At 42.9% G+C, this 25339-nt stretch overlaps 1 protein-coding gene across 1 annotated transcript; it reads left to right on the top strand.

The window, feature by feature from the left end:
- Positions 1-1192: 1192 nt before the first annotated feature.
- Positions 1193-24698, top strand: SAXO1 (stabilizer of axonemal microtubules 1). The gene is made up of 3 exons (XM_030294443.2): positions 1193-1230; positions 10534-10736; positions 23695-24698. Exons 1-3 carry the CDS (start codon positions 1208-1210, stop codon positions 24696-24698), a joined length of 1230 nt encoding a protein of 409 aa, XP_030150303.1. The 5' UTR covers positions 1193-1207.
- Positions 24699-25339: the final 641 nt, after the last annotated feature.

The following is a 25339-nucleotide window of genomic DNA, read 5'->3' as shown; positions in this document are numbered from 1 at the left end:
GTACTGAGCTTGGTAGATGAGACAGATAATGAACAAACTCACCAACAAACCTGCTGATGACAGATAGCAATTAGTAATGGGAAAGGCATACACCAGGATGAGAGAGAACCTTGTGCCAGGGGTATGGGTGTATGGAAAATAGAAGATAACCAGTGGAAGTCTTTCTATGGAAGCAAGAGTTGAGGTGAGACCTAAAAGGAGAAATGAGCCAGACTTTCAATGTGAAACAGGTTCACGTAGTCAGTGGTGTATAGTGTGCTTGGAACTGAGGTAGTTTTGTTCTTCATGAGGCCACTTGTATGGAAAGGTGATATTCTGAATTGATCCAGGAAGCAGCCAATTTGGAAAGGGTTAGTGCACAGCCCTGGAGCACCCTGTCTGGTCAGGGGGTGAGCCCCAACTGCTGCGGGATTGGGAGGCTCAGGGAGGTCTCAGGGGAGGCCAGTTGGGAGGAGCACTCAAAAGGCTCTGGGCCATGATGATTTACCTACCATGGTGTGGAAGTATTTCATTTTTATTTTATTTATTTTATTTTTTAAGTGTATTTATTTGAGAGAGCACGCATGAGTGAGCATGAGCAGGGGAGAGGCAGAGTGAGAGAAGGAGACAGGAGACTGAGAATCCCAAACAGACTCCATGCTGTCAGTGCAGAGCCCAACATAGGGCTCGAACTCATGAACCATGAGATCACGATCTGAGCTGAAATCAAGAGTGAGACCCTTAACTGACTGAGCCACCCAGGTGCCCTGGAAATATTTCAAATTTAAACAGGCAGTATGGTATCTATAGTGGCTGAACGTCAGTCATGCTTGTGTATAATTTTATGATTTTAAGGGATTTTGATGATTAACCAATTGCAGTTATACATCATTAAAAATTTTTTTGGCCACTTGATAGTTTAGTAGAGAAAAGGAAAGGTTAAGTTCCTGTTTTCAGTGCTGGCGGTTTTGATTTTAAAGGCTGGGATCCCATTTTGAGAAGGTGATGTTGTTAAACTGTACATATCCTTTCCAAGAAGGGAACAGACCTAACTTTATGCCTTTTTTATAGGCGGCATCACTGTCCACATCTCCCTACCAAGATTTATGATAAAATAGAGAAACCATGTCTTCTCTCCGAATACACCGAGAACTACCCTCTCTATCACTCTTACCTGCCCAGAGAATCCTTCAAGCCCAAGCGGGAGTACCAGAAAGGGTCTGTGCCCATGGAAGGTTTGACCACGTCAAGGTGAGTGCGAGAAGAATAAATATACGAATGCACACTAATGGAGTAATGTCAGTGCTGATGCACAATATTAATATAATGTGCAGTATTAGTGCATCAATATGCAGTGTAATAGATGCTATCAAGGCCTTTAATGTTAATATGTTGTATCTCAGAAATGAAATTCTGCATTTGTTAGCCAGCTCAGTTTTTTTCCACTTCTTCTTACAGGGAAAGAATTGTTACTTGCTGGTGTAGAGGTGAGGAAGGCTAAAATGATCTACCTAGCAAAGGATTGGAGGTTAAGTAAAGTATAAAGGCATGAAATGGTGGGAGGTCTGCTTCTGAAAAGAGAGTTTTGGCTTTGGGTGCCAAAGCTCCAGGTCAGGTTGGGTGGTGTAGTGATAGTGGTAGTAGTGAAAGGAAACTTGGTGATACAGAGGGAGCTCTTTGGAAATTATGCTGTAGACTTTGAATTGAGGTCCCTGTGAATGTTCTTCAAGAATGAACAAAGACTACGGTTGACCCTTAAACAACTTAGATTTGAACTGCACGCGTCCATTTACATGTAGATTTTTTCCCAATAAATACAGTACTGTACTGTGGGTGTATTTTCTCTTATGATTTTCTTCATAACATTTTGTTTTCTCTAGCTTATTTATTTTACTTATTAAATTTTTTTTAATGTTTATTTTTGAGAGCGAGAGACAGAGTGTGAGTGGGGGAGGGGGAGGGGCAGAGAGAGAGGGAGACATAGAATATGAAGCAGGTTCTGGGCTCTGAGCTGTCAGCATAGAGCCCAATGTGGGGCTTGAACCCACGAACTGTGAGATCACGACCTGAGTCAAAGTCAGATGCTTAACTGACTGTGCCACCCAGGTGCCCCTCTAGCTTATCGTATTGGAAGAATATAGTATATAAGACATATCACACATCAAATACATTAATTGACTGTTATTGGTAAGGCTTCTGGTCAATAGTAGGCTATGAACAGTTTGGGGGAATGAAAAGTTATATGTGACTGCATAGGAGGTCAGCATCCCTTACCTCCTCATTGTTCAAAGCTGAGTGGTATTTCCTTTTAAATTGCTCTTGACTTCCAAACTCGGATTCTTTAGAGAATCCAGTTTAGAGACTGAACCTCCTGGCTCATAGTGTATTAGGATTGCAGAAGTATCTGTATTGAGAGGGTGGGGAAACGGATCAATTTCAGGTCTGTTCTACATGTTGTAAGACTAGCAGAATCTGCCATTGACAACTTGGTTAATGGCCCCTGGGTGGTGACCTGTGATTGGTGACCCAGTGGAGTAGAAACACCTTTGAGTGCAGTTGGGCAGGGTCCCAGATATATAGTTAGTCCCCAGATGAGACCTGACAGAGGGATGCCTTCTCTGCCCCTGCATTCCTCTTCCCTACAGGGCAGGGTTGCTGGGAGGTACAGATCACAGAGTATGTAAATTATTCCACCACGGCGCCTGCACATTACAGGACACAAGGCCTGGTAAATTTTCTTCCTATTGCTCCCCTGTTGCTCATAATTTTGTGCTTTCCTAGTAAAGGTCCCAGATGACCCAGGTGAAGCAGAACAGCTCTAATTCATTCTGCCTCCAGGTTTTCCCCACACTAGGCCTGGAAACATCCTCTTTTGAGATTGTGGCGTAGAGGCATGAAATATTCCTACAAAAAAGTGCTATGTTCTAGATCCAAAGGAAGTCCATGTGTGGGTTATAGGGCAGAAAGACCCATAAAGAGAGAAATGAAGCCAAAAGATTCCTGAGTATGGTGGGAAGCAGTGGAGAGGGGCAACCTGAGGTGGGAGGGAGCTGAGGGCCTCATCTGATGTATGACTCGAATCAGATCACTTTTATGCTAGACAGATATCTTAAGATGATTTTGTTTAAGCACAATGTTTCTGAGTACTAAAAATATTATATTCTATGCAACCTGTTTTTCCAACCTATGGCTTTTAAGACAATATGAGTTTGGGATTCATTTTACCAAGAAAATAGCAGTCTTAGAATTCTGAGAGTCTGAACACCACACCAAGAGATGTGGACCATTCCCAAGCACTGCTTTTCCTTTTGAGAAATCATGGTCATTGCTGATGAAAAGTCCTAGGCATATGTATAAGAGACCTGTAATGGGTAGGAAAAGATGAAGGTAGCCTTGAGGAATGGCTTGCAAATATCACATTGAGCTTCTAGATGCTGGTCTCCTCTCTTCATACCCAGTTTGCAGGAAATCAAGAGCAATGTGTGAAATGGAAAATGCAAAGTACAGGACAGCTTCAGATATTGTTATGTTAGAGATATATTTTCTGTCCCGGAAATACAGAAAAGGATGCTTTGAAGGTTGGATGTTGAAGGTTGCTCTTTATTGGCTGCCCACAAGCTTAGGAGGATGAGGACAAATCCTTATTCTGGAGCAGGAGTCCTGCCCCATCACCTAGCAGTGAGGTCCCCAGATGGAGCCCACATGCCTTCCTTCTCCCTGACGGTGCTTTGCTACAGCAAAAACTTCCCCTCTGACCTGTCCTAAGGTTTCCTTGCTGCATGTCACCTAAAGCCATAAACATGTCACCCAGAAGGTCTCTCTGTCTCTGCCAGATTGAGACTAATAGTATCATTCAAGTCAAAATGTGACCAAAATGGAGGACTGCAGATACTGAAAGAATTTCCAAAACAAGTTGTTAATGACCATAAGGGCCTTAAAAAGAAAAGGTAGCAGGATCAAGGTTACCCTTGGGAAGGAAAAAGGGCAGAAATGCTTCTCTCCTCCCCTTTATTTCCTTCCCCAGAGAGAGAACCAAGGGGGAAAATCAGCAGAGAGCATTTCTTCCCTTGCCCGTACCTCAACTTCATATCTCAGCCCTGTGCCTGCCACGCTGGGCAGTAGTTTTCAGAGAGTGAGAGTAAGACTATGTCCCTATCGGGGTGTATTTTTTTAAAGTTCTAATGAGCTTTTAATAAGATAAATTATCAAAAATCAAGATTTTGACCAACTGTGTTTTCCGAACTATATAAACTTAGCAGTGGCTCTGGTCAGTATACTTATATATACAGCAGATCTATTCCATATGAGGAAATGCAGAGGAGTCATCTGGATGCTCTGCCAGAGGCTTCTGGGAGAAGGGATGGGTCAGCCCTGCATTTGCACCCTGCTCTATCTGCATGGACTGTCACTTCTCTGCCCTTAGAACTCCTATTACCTGAACTTCCGCCCACTTCTCTATATAAAATCTGTCCCAACTTAGTGTCTGAGATTGGACATGGGGCTTCCACCTGCTGAATGAAAAAAGTCATGTGGCTCAAGGGTTGGCTGGGTTTGATGATTAAGCCCAGACACAAAAAACACCTGGTTTCTGGAAAGGTTATCATCCCAGCATGAGGCATGATTACAGCTGCACACAACGCTTACTGACTGTAAATCTTAGGGATTTACAGCAGGTGCCATAAGAGGAATGCTCATGATTTTCAGCCCTTCTTAATATGAAGCAGTTTCTTGCAGCCCTTAGTGATTCTCTTCTATAGGATCTGCCTTTAGCTCGGATAGAGTGGAGATCAATTTATGAATAAGAGGTTTGCACTTCAAGCCTCATTTCCCTTTAGGCATGTCACCATGTAAAACACTTGGGCCCCATTTTGGGACATTATTGTGTTAGCTAAGGCAGATCCCTAAAGATGGCAGAGTGGATAACCTGAGAAGAAAGAAGTAAGTCTTCAAGATGGTATTACATCTTTATTCTAAGGGGAGTGGAACCATGGGGAGAGTGAACGGGAGGCATAGGAAAGAAGATGGAATGGGGTTCTGACTTGATGGGTTTGGCTTAAGGTCAGAGGGCAGGGAGCTGGCAGTGTGGATTTCTTCATTTATTGACAAGACTCTTGGTTAAACTGAGTAGCGTTAGGGGAAAGGGCCAGAAGAGAAAAGCATTTGGAGTCCTCTCTAAATGCCAGGAAGAAAGCAGGAAAGATGGTAGTGATCCTAAGTCTTTCCCTACTCATTGGATTTTACACGTTCTCTGTTCAAATACGTACTTTTCTTATACCCCTGCGGATATACTTACAGCCCCTGTAGTTTGGGCCCAAGAATTAATGAAGAAATGCAGAAATAGGGCTCAGCACTAGACTTGCCTGGGCAATTTCACAGCCTTTGATATTGTGTATCTTTGATTGGATTTGGAAACATTTTGACCATTATTTCCTCAAGTACTTTTTCTGTCTCTGAAGTTCTGTTCATTTCTTTCTGCCAATCTTTTTTTCTCTGTTTTTCAAATTGGATAGTTTCTATTCATCTGTCTTCAAGTTCACGGAGTCTTTTCTTTAGCTTTATTCTGATATTAAGCCCATCCAGCGACTGTCTTATTACAGATGTTGTATATTTCAGTTTTAGAAGTTGCATTTCATTAACTTTAGATAGTTTCTATTTCTCTTAAGAATTTCCTACCTTTTAATTTATTATGACCTTATTTTGGTTTTTATAATTTAGCATAGTTAGAATAGCTGTTTTAAAATCTTTGTTTGCTAATTCTAACATCTGGGTCTGCTTGAAGTTGGTTTTCATGATTCTCTTTTTTTCCCCCTGGAAATGGGTCACATTTTTCCTGTATGTATGTCAATGAGTTTTGGATTGATCCTGTACATTGTTAAAGTTACATTGTAAACACTCTGGATTTTTTTTTTTTTTTTTACATTCCTCCAAAGAACTTATTTTATTAATATTACTTTTTTTTTTTTTTAAGGCAGATAGGAGGTAATTTGATTCGATTCAAAATGCAACTCTGTGTCTTGGGTGACAGCTCCAATGTTAGTTCATCATTTCAGTTTTTTGGCATGGTTGCTTGAAGTCTGCCTCATACATGTAAGGTCAGCAGGAGACCTGGGTCCAGTTTATGTACAGAAGCTAGAGCTTCCTGTCTTGGGTTTTCTCCTTTCCAGGAATTTTTCCTTACTTTCCAGCACCTGTGGTTGCCTCAAACTTGGTCCTCTGGTTTTTCAGTCAAAGATGGGAGGTTTTCTGTTCACATTATGGCTGCTTGGCTTGGCACAGCACAGATTGAGGCCTGCTTTCAGACTGTAAACTCTGGGAAACCAAAACAAGAAACCCGCTAGAAAATGGAAACTTACACAGAGGCTCGTGCAGTACTAGTCCCTTCTTCTACCTGTGGGCTTTGCTCCAGAATCTGCTTATCTTGTGCTCCTTAGTGCTCATAGGTAGTTGTTTTTCATATTTTTGTGCAGAGATGATGTGAAGTGGTGACAGATGTTAGCTTCAGCTCTAGTGGGCATTGAGGAGTTGAGAGAGTAGGGCAGGAGACAGAGACTGTGTAACTTGAATCCTGGAGGCAGGTTTTTAGAATCCTGTCTGTCACAGCACAGACAAGGAGGGCTCAGTGTGTCCTTATCAGGATCAGGGGCATGAATCAAGCCCTGTGAATCAGCCGTAGCATCTTTCTCAGTGTGCTGGGCTGGGCTCTCAGCCTGCCTGTGATGACATAATGGTTTCCTTAGAGGGTTCCTTTTAACCTTGGGAAATGTTTGAATTCCATGTGGAAGGTATGAAATAAAATCAACTGACAAAGAGCCAAACCCTGTAGAGGAGGGGATTGAGAGAGAGGACAAATCATGAGGAGGAGAATCACAGAGGTCAAGGGAGAGTGTTAAAAAGACGAGTGAAAGTATAGATGCTGTTAGGATGGTTCAGGATGATAATGACCTAAAGAGCAGTGACTGGATTTGGAAACCTGGCCTGGGCTAGAGGGAAGGGTTAGCAGAACTAGATTAGATGGGAGTGTGGGTGGGAGGTGAGGAAGGCAAGTCTGTGTGTAGACAACACTTTCTGGAAGAAAGAGGGGAGGGGAGTGGACTCCATTGAGGGTTGTTGTGTCACTTTAGTTTTTTCCTTTTAAGTTAGGAAATACAGAAGAATGATCAACTACTGAGAAAAGAAGCCAGGACAGAGGAAAAGATTAAAACACAGATGAGTATATAGACAGGTTCCTGGCGGCTCAGTCAGTTAAGTGTCTGACTCTTGATCTCAGCTCAGGTCTTGATCTCAGGGTTGTGAGTTCAAGCCTCATGTTGGGCCCCATGATGGGTGTGAAGCCGACTTAACAGGTTCCTGAGGAAGAGGGAGGGGATTTAGGATAAGGATGAAGGGATTGGCTTTGGGCAAGAGGAGCAAATCTTTTTAAAATGGATTCCATTTAATATATCGATTAATTGGACACACTAACAAGTACTGAAGTTTTTGGAGATAAACATCAGTGGTTAAAAAAAGTTTTACATGGCCTCTTTATCACAGTGAAAATCTTCATTTCCCACTTCCAGGCTTAGGGCCCTAGTTGGTTGTTACGTTATTTCTTCTTTCATTTTGTCAGACTCTGGTCAAAAATCTTTCTTTAGCTTTGCCTGAGGATTGGAGGTCAAGTTGTTATGACTTTCCCAGCAGGGCCACTTTAACCTTTGCTTAACTTGGAGGTTTAACTCTTGGCTTTCCATACTATATAACTTTTATGGCTGCGCACCTAAAAGAGACTTAACATCTTTGACCAATTTTTTTCTTGGTTCATAGTCATAAGGGGTACAGGGACTAGGTAGGGAATGTAACACAGGAAGAAAGGGGGGAGTGTTCTTAAAAAGAAAAAAGCTACTAAATTTGAGCAATTTCTGGGAAGAATAAAATACTTTTCTCTTACATGACCTTAAAGATTGTAAGATTATGTGAGATTGGGGACATGCAGTTATGTTGTGGTTAATGGTAGATTTCAATGAATGTTCTCAACATAAAAACATAATGAGGGAACACATATATTCTGATCAAATTCACTCTTAGCCACAGTAAATATTTTTGTGTTGGATATAAATGAGTTACACTTTAAACTTAAAACTTTACCACTCTTCAGAAGTAGATCACCCCCTGCCCCCAACTCCTGCAAAGATCGTTTGCTTTGTTATAGCTGATCAGGAAATAGAACCATAGGTGTACTTTCACAAAGAAACTTGAATTTTGTACCAGAGAAGGAGATTCAGTTAACAGTTTCATTCCTTAAACATGCTGAGCAAGGATTTTACTGTATCAGCTCTTATCTTTGAGTAACCAACTTCAGGATGACCCATGAGCTGGTGAGTTTGGTTGGTATTTATCTGCTCTTTTCCTGTGGAAACAGCAGCAAGTAAAGGCATTAAGCATATTTTCATTGTCCTTGAGCTTGGCAGCCCTTGAAGAAAGGTTCTCACAACCTCTCTGAGGGGAAGGTTGGTTCCCTCGCTAGGAATAATGGCAGAAGAGGATGTCTCTGCGTGAAGGGTCCCAGAGCATGGCAGGCCTGTGACTGGAAAGCACTCCTGGCTGCTTTGGGGTTGGGGGTGCTCCATGGGGCAGCTTGGGCATTCAGCTCTGTTCCTCCTCGCTTGCCCTGGATCTCGCCTGATACTCCTTCTTGGACATGAAGAGGGCTGAACCCTTGGGCTGCCGTCAGTGAACATGGGTTTATGTGGGGATATGTGGTCTCAGGCTGCCTCTACCCCTTTTGGGGGTGAGGAGTGCTCACCTCCTGTTGGGAGCACACTTTCCGATGAAAGTCATTTTGTGGCTCTGTGGCCCGGGGCTGCCAGTCCTCGTTCCCTGCTGCAGTTGGTTTAGTATTAAACAGACACCAGCATGAGGCACTTGTACACTAAAAAGAGTAGAAATGAGGAACTGACCCTTGGATTCTTGTTTAGCCTGTTCCCTCCATAAGCCCCAATTTACAGAGTCAGCTTCCAGATGCATCGGGTCACTCAGCTTCCTCTTGCTGTTTGCCAACATGTGGCCCTTGGGAAGGGAGCCCAGGCTGAAGACCCTATAACTGCTGCTGAGATATATTTTTAAATCTACTCAGAGGGAGTTACTTGGAGTTCAACTGAAGCATCTCCCATTTCCCCCTTAGAGCCCTAGAGAGATGAATTCTCCTGCTTCCTAATTCTCCTCCTCCCATCCCACCAAGCCCCTTCCAGGCCCCAGTTTGGGTTTATTCACAACCATGTGTATAATTCATGCAAGACAGGTTACAGTGGAGCGTGTTACCTTTGTTAGTCAAGCATGGCTCAGTAATGCTGCTCCAGATTTTGGCCGGGAAGTAGGTTTTATTGGTGTTTGGGCCTGATGTTTTCCTGTCCGGAAACCTCCCCCTTCCCTTGGCGAGGTTGTTTTGGCAAGCACCGTCAGGGAAAAATCTCCCTTCCACTTGTCCACTTGGATAAATGGGTTCCAAGCAAAAACAGGCTGTTGTGTAAATCAGAAGCCCTTTGGGGGGGGGTGGGGGGAAATGTTTGCTTAAAAGAGTTTGTACTGAGCAGTGGGGAGTCAAGACTGCCCTACCAGACAGTGCAAACTCAAGCTGAGCCCTGGTTTTGCCAGGATCATTCCTGATGATGGTACAGTTAGCATCTTGGCAATTTTAGAGCTGTGGGATGTTCTGGGAAAAGAGTGTTTCCTGTGGAGTTGAAGACCATCATACTTTTTCTGTCCTGTTGTTTTCATACTCCCTGAAAGAATGGGAACACTGATGCCAGAGAGCTGAGAAATGAAAGACTCTGTGTCTCCATTTATTGTACTTTTCTGCCCTCTAGGTTTTCTATAAGATCAAGTAGAGGAAGGAGATCAATATCAGTTGGAGAAGCTATTGGGAGCACAGATGAGGAGGTGGTGGTACCTGCAAAAGAAAAGTTATTTCCCCAGTGGAGAGAGGAGGCACAGAAGAGAGGCCTTCAGAGTGGTTCAGTGTGGTTGGAGTAGAGTGTGGATCGGGGTGGAAGTAGGAGATGAGGTTGCCCCGGAAGGCAGGGGCAGGTCCAGGAATGCTTATATTCCATGCTAGAAAGTCTGGCTTTATCTGGAAGATTTTTCAGCAGGGGAGTAAAACGATCCCATTTTTACGATCTCATTTCAGGGAGTTTATTCTGGCCACACTACGGGGATTGACATATAATTGGCGGGAACGCAGTAGGAAGTCCAGGTGGTAAATTGTTGCATGATCCAAGTGAGAAATGCCTCACTTGGTCTAAACTAAGGGGGAAAGACAAACTGATGAGGTGGAGGGAGGCTGCACTTGGTGAGTGATTATCCAGTGCCATGATGGGGTGGGTCCAGGATGGCATCCAGTTATCTGACTTGGGTGAGAAGAGAATGGTAGTGTTTCTTGTGAAAGTGGGAAACAGAAGAGGAAGAACAGTTGGGGGATAGAGTAGAAGATGACTTCTCAGGAAACGTTTGTAGAATTGGGTTAAATTGAAACCCTTGTGAGTCTTCTTCTGGGTCAATGGCATGTGCTTACTTTCCTTTTAGGAGAGATTTTGGGCTTCACAAAGTGTTACCAGTGAAGATCTACCAGCCCGACCAATTCGTCCCAAGTGAAGAGAACATGGATTTGCTCACAACATATAAACAAGATTACAACCCATACCCTGTCTGTCGAATGGACCCCATCAAGCCTCGGGACAGTAAATATCCATGTGGTGACAAGATGGAGTGTCTGCCTACTTACAAAGGTGGGAGGGTGCTTGAGCAGCAGGTTGGGGAGGGATAGGCTGAGCCTGTTTGCAGGCCAGGGAATGTGTTTTACAGGCACACCCCCTTGGTGCAGGGGTCGGTTGAACTATGTCTTGCAGGCCAAATCTGGTCCATAGCCTGTTTTTGTAGAGCTGGAGAGCTAAGAATGGTTTTTAAATTTTCGAATGATTAAAAAAAAATGAAAAGACTATTATTTTAGGAAATGTGAAAATTATATGAAATTCAAGCTTTGGCATTCCTAAGTACATTTTGTTGGAACACAGCTGTGTTCATTTTTTTACACATTATCCGTGGCTACTTTTATGCTATAGCAGTGAATTTGAGTACTTGTGATGGACACTGTATGGCCTGTGAGGCCTAAGACCTTAATATCTGGTCTTTTATAGAAAAGATGTACCAACCCCTGCCTTAGCTTGCTGTTGGAAGTCTATGCTGGGAAAGTGTTTCAAATTTAAGCTAAGTTAGGTTCCATCGTTGATTGAGTGATTCATTCATCCATTTAAAAAATTATGGAAACATAACATACACACAGAAAAATGTACAAATCTTAATCATACAGACCAATGATTTTTTTTTAAATTAAAATAAATTATTTGAGAGAGAGAGAGCGTGAGTGAGGGAGAGGGGCAGAGGGAAAAAAGAGAATCTTAAGAAGGCTCCACACTTAGTGAGGAGCCTGGTGTGGGTGGGGCTCGATCCAATGACCCTTGGATCATGACTGAGCCGAAATCCAGAGTCAGATGCTCAATCAACTGAGCTACCTAGGTACCCCCAGACCAATGAATTTTGAGTGAACACATCCCTGTGAACAGTACCCGGCTCAAGAAATACAACATTGATCCCATGTAGGATAGAATCATTATTCTGACTTTTAAAACCATAAATTAGTTTTGCCAGTTTTGTACTTCATATAAGTGGGATTGATTCACTCTTTATTGAGCATCTGTTACATCCCAGGCATGGTATTAGGGTCTGTGAAGGAAGTAGAATCTGCCTTAACTTAATAGTCCTGTAGGAGAGACAGGATATGGACGGTAGGTACAGTGAAAGCAGTGTGGTGGTCACTCTATGGAGCACAAGCCACAGGCTGAGACCACAGGAACCGAGGTCAGTTGGTAATCCCTAACTCTTCTGCTTATGATGCACATAGTCACATGGTTGCCCTAGGAATATGTGTTTAACCCTTCATGTAACATGTTTGTGGATCCCTGAGTGACTGGGATAATAGTTGCGTTTATTTAGCCAAGCCAAACACTTAGACGAGGGGAGGTGGAGAGGTTTGAGGCAATGTAGGAATCCTCCTGAAGCCCTTCCAGCGGCTCTCAATCTATCATTCCAAAGGCACCACACATGGCCGAGCTTCTCTGCTTCTTGGAAGAACCTGGACTCTTGACATTTTGCCACCTCATCTTTCGTATTGCTCTCTTTCTTCCACTCTTTTGTTGTCACCTTCTGCCAAGCTACATTTTGGACATTGTCATACCCTGAAATGGCTCCTCCTTTATGCACTTCATCATCCAGTGCTCCCAGCTTGCTTTCTTAACTACTCCCACCAAGACAGTTTTTGGCCTCATTGGGATCCCCTGTCCACTTGTGCCTCAGTCTCCCTTCTCCCCATCAGCCCCTCCTGTGTCTATACCCCCTGTAGCCTATTCTGTGGTATATCACTGCAAGCCCATCTTTTATGCCTTCTCTCTATTGTCCTTTTGTTGCTTCCTGCCAGCAAAGCCCTAATCCTGCCTGTTCCACATCTACATCTAGGCTTATATACCTGAGCATGTCTCCAATCTTATCCACTTGTATCCATTTTCCACAGAAAGGAACCGGGGAGATCTTTTAAAAATGGCAGTGTGAAGGGTGCCTGGGTGACTTAGCCGCTTGAGTGTCTGACTTCGGCTCAGGTCATGATCTCATGGTTAGTGAGTTTGAGCCCTGCATCAAGCTCACTGCTGTCAGCACGGAGCCCACTCCTGATCCTCTGTCCCTCTCTTTCTCTGCCCCTTCCCCACTCATGCTTTCTCTTTCTCTCAATAAACAAATAAGTAAAATGGCAATATGAAGGGCTCCTGGGTGGCTCAGTCAGTTAAGCAACCGATTTCGTTTTGGCTCAGGTCATGATTTTATGGTTTGTGAGTTCGAACCCTGTGTCGGGCTCAGCAGTAGGCAACTTGGAGCCTGCTTGGGATTCTCTCTCTGCCCCTCCCCCACTCGCTCTGTCTGTGTCTCTCTCAAAAGAAAGAAAGAAACTTAAAAAAATAGAGAAAAAAATGGCAATGTGATCTGACCCCCTCTCCACTTAAAATTCCTCAAATAGTTACTATGGTCCTTAGGATAAAGTCCCAAACCTTTACCAACTCCTCTTGTAGTACCTTGTAGATTTTGGCATCTCCTCCCAGTGCCATGTACTCTGGCCGTAAGGACCTTCTTTCAGTTTCTTCCCTGCATTTCTTTTCTATCTCAGGGCATGTTGCACATGCTACTGCCTCTTTATAAAGCCCTCCTCCCTTCCCCTATCTAGCACTCATCCTTCAATAAGCACTGGAAACATCACACCCTTCGAAACCCTTCCAGACTTTCCCCAATGCCAGACTGTAAACATCCTGCTAGATGCTCTAAGAGTGCCTGGTGCACCTCTGTTTTGTAATTCAGTGTGTAATTCTATTTGTTTTGCTTAACATTTGTCTCCTTGGCCAGGCTGCAATCTCTAAGATGGCAGGGATCTGTCTTTTTCTTTGCCAGTTACCCGCAATAAAGCAGGCACTGTCGTAGAAGCTTTACAAAGAAGTTATTATAGCCAGGTGCGTGGTGCAGTGGCATTTTTACCTCTACGGGACTCATTCATCTCCCTTTTCATCCAGGTTTTGCAGAAGGCAAGAAAGGGGGTACTATAGACCCTGAAGAGACAGAAAGGAGGCACAAAACTAGAGTTAACCTTTATCTCTGATGGGACAGGGAGCAGGGACTCTGATAGGGTACATCCAGCTACAGACACTCCTTTCCTTCATTATATTCCCTATGAGCCTCCTTGATTTATGAATCTTCGTGGAGTTAGAGGCTTTTCAGTAAAACTGCCTGCTCAGCTCAATTCCCCCTTCTCACCTTGCCCCAGGTGTAGAGAGTGGTCTGGGAGTGAGAAGTGGTCTTTGCCTACCCTAGAGGTTGGCGAGGATGGAGTTATTTAAAGAAAAGTCCTCCCTATTCATCCTGACAAAATACTCACCACTCAAACACACCGGAAAAAACCCAACCTAGTACCTGTGTTTAAATGTCCCATATTCCGGGGCGCCTTGGTGGCTCAGTTGGTTAAGCGTCCAACTTCGGCTCAGGTCATGATCTCACAGTTCGTGGGTTCGAGCCCCGCATCGGGCTCTGTGCTGACAGCTCAGAGCCTGAAGCCTGTTTCAGATTCTGTGTCTCCCTCTCTCTCTGCCCCTCCCCCATTCACACTCTGTCTCTCTCTGTCTCAAAAATAAATAAACATTAAAAAAAATTAAAAAAAAATAAATGTCCCATATTCCTCCCCTTCTCTAGATAGTTACATCTGACATTGCCCTCTGCAAACCAGAGAGTAATAGTCCACTGTTAAAACTGAATCATGGTTGACTTTTCCCTACTGATAAAATTGAGAAAACCCTATTTTCTTTTTCCTGTAAAGAAAATTCTGACACCTATTAACTGCTTACCTACTTACACAGAACTAATGAGCAAATACTAGTTAGGTATCAACAGGACTGCTCAGAACCAGGCATACTCAGATGAGGGAGGGGTTTTGTTCTGGCTCTGTGTGCACTTGGGGTTGAAGTTGGTAGTTCTCCTCTGAAATTCAGATTTATTTTTATTTTTATTAAAAAAAATTTTTTTTAACGTTTATTTATTTTTGAGACAGAGAGAGAGCATGAACATGGGAAGGGCAGAGAGAGAGAGGGAGACACAGAATCTGAAACAGGCTCCAGGCTCTGAGCTGTCAGCTGAGCCTGATGCGGGGCTTGAACTCACGGACCGTGAGATCATGACCTGAGCCGAAGTCGGATGCTTAACCAACTGAGCCACCCAGGCGCCCCTGAAATTCAGATTTAAAAGCAATTCAGTATGTAGCCAAAGGAAATGCTTTTGTAGTTAGATTTGACCCATAGGTGCCAGTTTGCAACTGATGTGTCTTAATAGATTTTTAGAATAATACTTACCATATTCAACTAATTTAAGTGGTTTATTTGTTGTATTACTCCCCTATGATATAGTGGCTTCCAAAACTGGGCCTTGACCACCCAACATCTGTATTCTCAGCATTTAGCACAGGGCATGGCACAACAAAGGCATTTTTAGTGAAGAAAAAAAATGAATGAGTAGTTCTGGACCATTGTTTACAAGGGCCCCAGGTGACATGGTTTGGCATTAGATTTACACAAATCCCCACCCAGCCTGTTACTCTGTGGGTCCTGGCTAAGAGCAGGAGTGAAGCTCAGGGAAGACCCAGGACATTTACTCTCCCCTTGGACCAGTCCTGCATAACCTCATGCCTGTGTGAGGGGGCCATATCCTTGCCTTATCTCTTTGTGTGTCACCTTTCCATGGCTTGATTGTCTCTTGTAGCCATTTGCTGCTTCAGTAAGTCTTTCTCATAGCAACCTTCATGGTCTCATGGGCACATACCGATTCTCCTTCCAAAGGAAAAGAGAAACCAAAGTCCAAGGTCATTAACTATGTGTATTTCAATGGGGGCCATCTATATTATATGTTCCACTTACTGTAGTTCTACAGGAAAAATAGGCAAACTTTTTTTTCCTTCTATTATGGCCAGCACCTTTACTGGGGTCCAGCAAACCGCCATTAAATATGTTCCAGCAGCATTTGGTTGTAATTTTGACATTTTCAAAACAGTGTGCAATTGGAAAGATTGAAAGTGTAATTACTTGATGCTTAGCTTTACGTTTAGGTAAGTTTTTTTTTTTAAGACATATTATTGAATGGAATCTCTTTTAAATAGATTCTTGCCAATTACCCACATGACACCCTGGCCCTGAAGGGCTTTACTGATGGCTTTTCAGGCGTGTAAATAGTTTGTCATGTGGAATTCTGAGGTTTTCAAGGACCTATGGAGGTTTTTTGTAATACATGTTGGGTGGAGGAAGTTAGGAGGTTGGATAATAATGTGGTTTCAACTGTATTGTTGGGGATCAGAAATCACATGAGGCAACTTTCAGCCTTGGAACCTGTTTTCTTAACACTTCATCCATCACAGAAGAGGGCCAGAAAAGCCCTGTCCTACCCACCCCCACGTACCTTGAGGCAGTGTGTAGGCATCTACAGGTAGATGCCCCCATTTTAGTGAGGCCTGAAGTCTGAAGGGGAAACATGTGGTTTATATTCAGCAAGATGGTTCCCTCTAAGGCCCCCTAATGCTTTCAAGATGCTGATAGAGCCATTAATGGCTCTTGGAGAAAGATTAGATTTTCAATTAAAATGAGGCCAATTTAAAATAAATAGTTGGTAGTATTATTGGCCTAAAATAAACTTAAGAGTGTGCCTGGGGGTGGGGGTGTCAGCACTTCCGGAGTGGTGGAGTGAGGAGCTTAGTAAATCCTCTTCCCAAAAAGCAATAATATAACTGGACCAAACAATAAAAATCAACTATTTTAGGGCTCTGGAAATCAACTACAGGCATACAATGAATTGAGAAGCATTTATTTAAGAATAACTGCTAAACCATCATTACAAAAAGTGGGAGTTTGTGGTGTTTCATCCTGGGGCAGCTTCCATGACCTGTGCCCCCATGTTTGATCTGCGTGGTGGTTCTGCCTGGGTAGGCTGTGCTGTGAAAACTAGCAGCTGTCCTGTCAGTTGGGGCTAACTTGATTTGGAGTACAATATGTACCCAGGGGTTTCAGTAAAAACAATACTGATCTCAGCAACAACAACAACAAAAATCAGTGAATACAACTTTTGCAGCTAGTGTGGGATTGCAGAATTAGTTGGGTTGAGGAACAGACCAGCAGACCAGCCAGAAATCTAACAAGGAAATCCAGAGAATGAGAAAGCTCCTTGTGGTATAGAAGATTGTATATGGGTAAGGCAGTATATAGGCTCAAGAAAGATAAAGAGACAGGGCCTAGTTATCTACTCACCTTCCCTGACTGATTACGATGCCTGGTTCAGGTATAGAGGAGACATGAGAAATCCCAGAAGGAACTGAAAGCCAAGGCAGAATTGTAAATTGTCTGATCTTTGACTCTGTCCCTTAACCCACACACACAGTCATTAGCAGAGGGTGAAAGCCATACTGGCTTAAGGTGTTTAAGCATAATTTTTTGACAGTCATTGGTTGATTACTAAATAATGCTAACCCAGGGTGACTTGTAGGAATCTTGGCTTAAAAACAATTAAAAAAGGAAATTAAGCAAAAACATCAGTGATCACACACTTAAAGGGAGATAAAACTGTAGAATTACTGCAGGCAAGTTACTAAACAGCAAAAACAGCTTCCAGTGGGGTCAGAATCCAGAATTGCTGGATAGCATGTTATCTAAAATGTTGAGTTTTAACAAAAAATCATGAGGCCTAAAAAGAAACAGGGGAATGTAATCCATGAATAGGGGGTGGGGGGGAAGCAGTGAATAAAAACTAACCCTGAAGGGGCCCAGATATTAGACCTACCAGACAATATTTCAAAGTACCTGTTATAAATATGTTCAAAGAACAACAGTAAACCATGTTTAAAGAAATAAAAATATGACAATTTCCCATCAGATAGAGAATACCAATAAAGGGAAGTTATAAAATCAAATGAAAACACTGGAGTTGAAAGAACAATAGCAACAAAATAATTCCAGGTCTTAACACCAGATTTGAGCTGGCAGAAGAAAGAAATGGGGACAAATAAACAAATATTATCTAATCTGAACAACAGGGAAAAACTGAGGAAAGTAAACTCAGACTTGTGGGATACTATCAACTGTACCAACAGACTCATAATTGGAGCCCCAGAGGAAGAAAAAGGCAGAAAGATTAATCTACATATCCAAGAAGCATAATCCAAATAGAATAAACAGAGATCCAAACTTAGTCATATAATAGTCAAACTGTTGAAAGCCAAAGCCAAAGATTTGAAAAGAAGCAAAAATGAAAAAAAAAACAAAAACAAAAACAAAACCCATCACATACAGGGAAATGACAATAAAACAAAGTTCTCATCAGAAACAATGGAGGACTGAAGGCAGTAAGATGACCCTCACGACCCTCTTTGGCAGCCAACAGTTCTCTGTATTTAAGAATCTGGGTTTTTTGTTGTTGTTGCTCATTAAAAAAAAATTTTTTTTTTCAACGTTTATTTTTGAGACACACACACACAGTGTGAGCAGGGGAGAGGCAGAGAGAGAGACAGACAGAATCTGAAGGAGGCTCCAGGCTCCAAGATGTCAGCACAGAGCCTGACATGGGGCTCAAACCCATGAAATGTGAGATCATGACCTGAGCCAAAGTCAGATGCTTAACTGACTGAGCCATCCAGGCACCACTGTTTTGTTTTTTTACATTCCACATACATGTGAAATCATATGGTATTGGTTTTTGTCTGACTTATTTCACTTAGCATAATATCCTCTAGGTCCATCCATGTTGTCCTGCATGGCAAGATTTCATTCCTTTTCATGGCCAAGTGATAATCTATTGTGTATATATACCACATCTTCTTTATTCATTCATCTATAAATCGACACTTGCATTGCTTCCATACCTTGGCTATTGTCAATAATGCTGTAATAAACACAACTATTACTGGCTCTTTAAAATTTTTTTTAATGTTTATTTTTGAGAGAGAATGAGCAGGGGAAGGGGCAGAGAGAGAGGGAGACAGAGGATCTGAAGCAGGCTCCTTGGTGAGAATGGAGAGCCCAATGCCAAGCTCAAACTCATGAACTGTGAGATCATGACCCGACCCAAAGTTGGACACTTAACCAACTGAGCCACTCAGGTGCCCCTGACTGGTTCTTTTAAAAGTATTTTCTGTCTCTTTGTTGAAGTTTTCATTGGAAACTCTTCTCTAGGGTCCAGTGAGTATCTTTATGACCACTACTTTTTTTTTTTTTTTTTTTTTAGTTTTAATTATTTTATTTATTTATTTTTCAATATGTGAAATTTATTGTCAAATTGGTTTCCATACAACACCCAGTGCTCATCCCAAAAGGTGCCTTCCTCAATACCCGTCAACCACCGTCCCCCCCCCCCCCACCCCCCATCAACCCTCAGTTTGTTCTCAGTTTTTAACAGTCTCCTATGCTTTGGCTCTCTCCCACTCTAACCTCTTTTTTTTTTTTTTCCTTCCCCTCCCCCCATGGGTTTCTGTTAAGTTTCTCAGGATCCACATAAGAGTGAAACCGTATGGTATCTGTCTTTCTCTGTATGGCTTATTTCACTTAGCATCACACTCTCCAGTTCCATCCACGTTGCTACAAAAGGCCATATTTCATTCTTTCTCATTGCCACGTAGTATTCCATTGTGTATATAAACCACAATTTCTTTATCCATTCATCAGTTGATGGACATTTAGGCTCTTTCCATAATTTGGCTATTGTTGGGAGTGCTGCTGTAAACATTGGGGTACAAGTGCCCCTATGCATCAGTACTCCTGTATCCCCTGGGTAAATGCCTAGCAGTGCTATTGCTGGGTCATAGGGTAGGTCTATTTTTAATTTTCTGAGGAACCTCCACACTGCTTTCCAGAGCGGCTGCACCAATTTGCATTCCCACCAATAGTGCAAGAGGGTTCCCGTTTCTCCACATCCTCTCCAGCATCTCTAGTCTCCTGATTTGTTCATTTTGGCCACTCTGACTGGCGTGAGGTGATATCTGAGTGTGGTTTTGATTTGTATTTCCCTGATAAGGAGTGACGTTGAACATCTTTTCATGTGCCTGTTGGCCATCCGGATGTCTTCTTTAGAGAAGTGTCTATTCATGTCTTCTGCCCATTTCTTCACTGGGTTATTTGTTTTTCGGGTGTGGAGTTTGGTGACCTCTTTATAGATTTTGGATACTAGCCCTTTGTCCGATATGTCATTTGCAAATATCTTTTCCCATTCCGTTGGTTGCCTTTTAATTTTGTTGTTTCCTTTGCTGTGCAGAAGCTTTTTGTCTTCATAAGGTATGACCACTACTTTGAACTCTCTGTCTGGCATGTTGCTTACCTCTGTTTTGTTTAGCCCATTTTCTGTGGTTTTGTCTTGTTCTTTCATCTGGGACATATTCTTGTGTCTGCTCCTTTTTAACTCTCTGTGTTTATTTATTTATTAAAAAAAATTTTTTTTTTAACATTTATTTTTGAGACGGAGAGAGACAGAGCATGAACGGGGGAGGGTCAGAGAGAGGGAGACACAGAATCTGAAACAGGCTCCAGGCTCTGAGCTGTCAGCACAGAGCCCGGCGCGGGGCTCGAACTCACGGACCGTGAGATCATGACCTGAGCCGAAGTTGGCCGCTTAACCGACTGAGCCACCCAGGCGCCCCTCTCTGTGTTTATTTCTATTACCATCATGCATTACTGGGGAAATTTAAATTAAACTGCAATGGGATTCCACTAAACACCTACTACAATGTCTGTAATTAAAACACAATAACAAGAGGCACCTGGGTGGCTCAGTCGGCTAGGCTTCCGACTTTGGCTCAAGTCATGATCTTACGGTTTGTGGGTTTGAGCCCCACGTCAGGCTCTGTGCTGACAGCTCGGAGCCTGGAGCTTGCTTTGCATTGTCACCCTCTCTCTCTCTGTTCCTCCCCCACTCACACAGTTTCTCTCAAAAATAAAGATTAAACAACAACAACAAGCGTTGGTGAAGATGTGGAGAAATTGCTGGTGAGAATGTAAAATGGTACATTCACTTTGGAAAAGTTTGTGCTATCTTAAAAAGTTAAACATAGATAAACCATATAACATAGGTTACACCATTTACCTATCTACCTAAGAGAAATGAAATATATATCTACACAAAGACTTGACCATGAATGTTCATAGCAGAAAATTTCCTAATAGCCAAAAAAGTATAAACAACCCAAATATTCATCAATATTTGATAAGCAAAATTTGGTGTATCCATATAATGTATACTATTCAGCAATTAAAAGGAGTGAATTGGGGGCGCCTGGGTGGCTCAGTTGGTTGAGCGTCTGACTTCGGCTCAGGTCATGATCTCGCGGTTTGTGAGTTCGAGCCCCGCATTGGGCTCTGTGCTGACACCTCAGAGCCTGGAGCCTGCTTTGGATTCTGTGTCTCTGTCTCTCTCTGCCCCTCCTCCACTCATGCTCCGTGTCACTGTCTCTCAATAATAAATAAATGTTAAAAAATTTCAAAAAAAAAAAAAAGGAGTGAACTGATACATGCTACGACAGGGATTAATCTCAATTATGTTACATGAAAAAAGCCAAGTGCAAAACACTATATATTGTGCAATTATATTTATATAAAATGTATAGAAAGTGTGCATTTATAGAGACCAAGAGCAGATGGAATGGGAATAAAGATTAATTGCAGATAGGCTTGATCGATACTTTTGGGGTAGAAATGTTCTATAACTGGATTTTGGTGATGGTTGTACAGGTCTGTAAAAGTTATTGAATAATTAAAAAATGTAAGATGGTGTATTTTGTGTTATACAGGTTATATCTCAATAAAGGTGTTTTAAAAGAAAGTGTGCCTATGGAGTCCACGGGTATTGGCTATATATAACCAAGGCCCCTGAGAAGCTGCTTTTGTACTAATCCTTTGTAAAGCTGTAAACAAGAGAATTCCCTGTGGATTCAGAGGGTCCACTAGGATTTCATACTGGTTACTTTAGATCTGGTAATTGATAGGCACAATGGGGGCAATGTAGGACTTTGGTGTGAGCCCAGTATTACAAAAAGAACGGAAGCAGTGTCAAAGTGTTTGAATGACATAGTTTGCTGTCCTATTTTTCTCACCAACATTGTTAATTTCAAAGCTGCCCCTTAGATCTGTGTGGGGAAGTTACTTTAAAAGTCTTCTGTGGTGTCTGAGGACAAAACCTCCTCAGGATGCATGGGGGCCATCCTTAGGGCAGGTTTTCTTTGGGTGCAGACCTCTTGTTATCTTGGCCATTCCAGTCCCCCCCAGCAAAGGTTCCTCTTGAGACAGACATCCTGTAGATATAGGTGGCTAATTCTTTTCATTCTTCAAACATTCTGAAATTCTCCTCTTTCTGCAAATATTCTCTGATTATTTTCCACTGGTATTTTCTTGAACCTTCATTCTCTCCAGATACACAGTGCTCCTAACTATAATACAGGCTGTCAGAAGAGCATGACTTTGGAGTCAACTATGTGGCTTAAATTCCAACTCCTAATTCCCTAGCCATGTGACTTTGAGAGAAATTTCTTAGCCTCTCTGAGTCCTGCTCTTGGACTCCAGATAAATCGAGGCATTTATCCAAGGGATACAGGTGTGCTGTTTCAAAGGGACACATGCACCCCCATGCACTATCAACAATAGCTAAAGTATGGAAAGAGCCCAAATGTCCATCGGTGGATGAATGGATAAAGAAGAGGTGGTATAGATACACAATGGAGTATTACTTGGCAATCAAAAAGAATGAAATCTTGCCATTTGCAAGATGGCAACTGGATGGAACTGGAGGGTATTATGGTAAGTGAAATTAGCCAGTCAGAGGAAGACAAAAATCATATGACTTCACTCACATGAGGACTTTAAGACACAGAACAGATGAACATAAGGGAAGGGAAACAAAAATAATATAAAAACAGGGAGGGGGACAAAACAGAAGAGACTCATAAGTATGGAGAACAAACAGGGTTACAGGAGGGGTTGTGGGAGGGGGGATGAGCTAAATGGGTAAGGGGCACTAAGGAATCGACTCCTGAAATCATTGTTGCACTATATGCTAACTAATTTGGATGTAAATTTTAAAAAATAAAAAATAAAATTAAAACTTAAATAAATATGAAACAACAAACAAAAAGGAAATCTGTAAAATAGAGGTAATTATACCCATCACAAAGGGTTGTAAGATGAAACAAGGTCATGTATGGAAATTCCTGAGCACAGTTACTGGTACATAGTGTTCCTTGATTGTCAGAACCAGGTAGTGGAATCTGGAGGAAATTCCTGGAATTTCTCCAGGAAATCTGGAGCTGGATTTGCATTCATGCTTTTCTACTTCTAGCCAAGTGACCTTGGCAAATTTCCCTAAGTTCTCTGTGCCTCTGTTTCTGCATCTTTAAAATGGGAATATTGAAAGCAGCCACCTGATTAGGCCTGTCTGATGATTAAATGAGTTCATATAGAAAGTATTTAGAACATTGCCTGTCATATAATAAACTCAATGCAGGTGGCAGCTGCTATTCTCTCACTAGCCAATACAATGCCCCTATTCTCTTGGGGCAGCATATTTGCTTTATACGGATTAAATGTATGGGTTATAGGGATACAATCATGGTCACAATATGGGAAGAGAGGTCTGTTTGGTCTGGCTGGTGGCCCACCAGTGGGGGGTTGTGAATCCCCTGTCTCACTACAGCATGCATATCTTCCCAGTCACTCTGTGCTGATTCAGAAAGGGCACTTCCCCACAGAAGAACAGAACTGTTCTTGGATCAGGAGAAGCCAGTGGTTGGACTCCTCAGAGTGAATCAGATCACTAGGTCCTCCCACAGTGGTGGACCCTCTAAGATCCCTGCATGAGGCATTGTGGGGTATGATGAGACTCCTATAAATGTATCTGTTCTGAACGGTAACTGCAAGTACCATAAAGTTGAAATATTAAATCCTTGGTTGAGGTGGTGGTAGGAACCTATTCTTCCTTTGTCTCAAGGACCATCTCACTGGAGACTGGTTTAAGGCTTTGGAGCCCCTTAGAATACATGCAGGTTATATGGACTTGATTTGTAAGTGATTACCACTTCTGTTTTATTTTCAGCTGATTATTTACCCTGGAACCAACCAAGACGAGAGCTATTTCGTCCGGAACACCATTACCGACCAGCATCAACCAGGTTTGATAGTAGAACTACACACCAGGATGACTATTCTGTAAAGGGCCTAGTGAGCACCATGAGCTGTAAGCCTCTGGCCATGCCCAAGCTCTGTAACATCCCCCTGGAGGATCTGACTAACTACAAGATGAGCTATGTGGCCCACCCGATGGAGAAACGCTTTGCGTATGAGGCAGCGAAGTTCAGTCCCTGTGAAATGCCCTTTGAAAGCCTTACCACCCATAAAGAGTCTTTCCGGGGCCTGATGGGAGAGCCAGCCAAGAGTCTGAAACCTCCAGCCAGGTCCTGTGGTTTAGAAACGCCTTTCTCTAACACCACTGAGTTTAGAGACAAGTACCAAGCTTGGCCAACGCCCCAGATGTTCTCCAAAGCTCCTGTCACTTATGTCCCTCCTGAAGAAAAGATGGACCTTCTGACAACAGTGCAGGCCCATTACATGTACCCTAAGGGTGCCCCAGCTCAGTCCTTCCGGCCAGTGATCTCAGTCAAGAAGGGTGGCCGCTTTGAAAGCTCCACTACCACCAAGGACGACTACAAGCAGTGGCCGGGGACGCGCATGGAGCCAGCCAAACCCATTCCCCAGCTGAACATTCCCACTGAGCCCTTGGACTGTCTGACTACCACGCGGGCTCACTATGTGCCCCACCCACCCATCAATACCAAAAGCTGTAAGCCTCCTTGGGCTGGCTCCCGAGGAAATATCCCTGTGGAGGGCCAGACCACATACACCATGAGCTTTACTCCCAAGGACATGGGCAGGTGCCTGGCTTCATACCCTGAGCCTCCTGGCTACATTTTTGAGGAAACGGATGCTTTGGGGCACAAGATATACAGGCCGGTCTCCCGGACAGGCTCTCAGCAGGGCAGCCGTCTTTCTGTAGGTGATTCGGAAAACCCCAACCAGCGAGAGTTGGCAGTGTCAGCCTGATTTTTAAAAAACTGTTACTTAGAAATTGCACAATACTTTTAAAAGCAGATGATTGAGAGTTATTTGTTGGCCAAAAAAGAATTCCCCAAAGTGGAAAAAAAAAAAGTCTTCAGCATCATTTCCAGGACACTTGAATAAAATGAGAATCGCTTGACTCAAGGAAAATGACATTTAATCACTGGCTAAATACTCCCCTTTACCCTCCGTTGGCTGCCTAGCCCCCTTGGTCCCTTACCTTGTGCTGATGGAATCAAAGCCGGTCTGAAGGGTTTTTCTCTGAACCAGAAGTATTTTATTAATTTAACCATTGCATGGATTGCCATCATAATTGACCCTTGCCAAGTATGAAGTGCTAAAAAATAAACTTTGTTTGGGGGGGAATGGGTCTGCAGGTCTGTGTGTTCACCCCACAGGCTGTCTCTGCAGAGAACAGCGTGTGTTCCTTGAGACCTCTGGGGAGACTCCAGACTCCAGCCCCCATCGCATCCCAGTACTAGTGAGAGTACCTTGTGTCCAGTCTGGAGTTTTGTGTTCTCTCTGCCCAGGGCTGCTTTACAGGACATCCCTTCTACCTTTTCACACCCTGACATACCAGCCAAGAGTAGTGCTGTCTGAATAGTGCTGTTCAGTCACAGGAAATG

This window comes from Lynx canadensis, chromosome D4 (genome assembly GCF_007474595.2).
Source record: "Lynx canadensis isolate LIC74 chromosome D4, mLynCan4.pri.v2, whole genome shotgun sequence".
NCBI lineage: Eukaryota > Metazoa > Chordata > Mammalia > Carnivora > Felidae > Lynx > Lynx canadensis.
Note: the sequence above shows the minus strand (reverse complement) of the source record. Positions and strands in the feature narration are given on the sequence as shown.

Bases quoted from the DNA above. Each gene is read 5' to 3' on its own strand.
- SAXO1 (XM_030294443.2), top strand. From the start codon at position 1,208: ATGGAAGGTTTGACCACGTCAAG. The intron at 1,231-10,533 runs GTGAGTGCGAGA...CTTTCCTTTTAG, and splicing joins GAAGGTTTGACCACGTCAAG to GAGAGATTTTGGGCTTCACA. The intron at 10,737-23,694 runs GTGGGAGGGTGC...TTTTATTTTCAG, and splicing joins GTGTCTGCCTACTTACAAAG to CTGATTATTTACCCTGGAAC.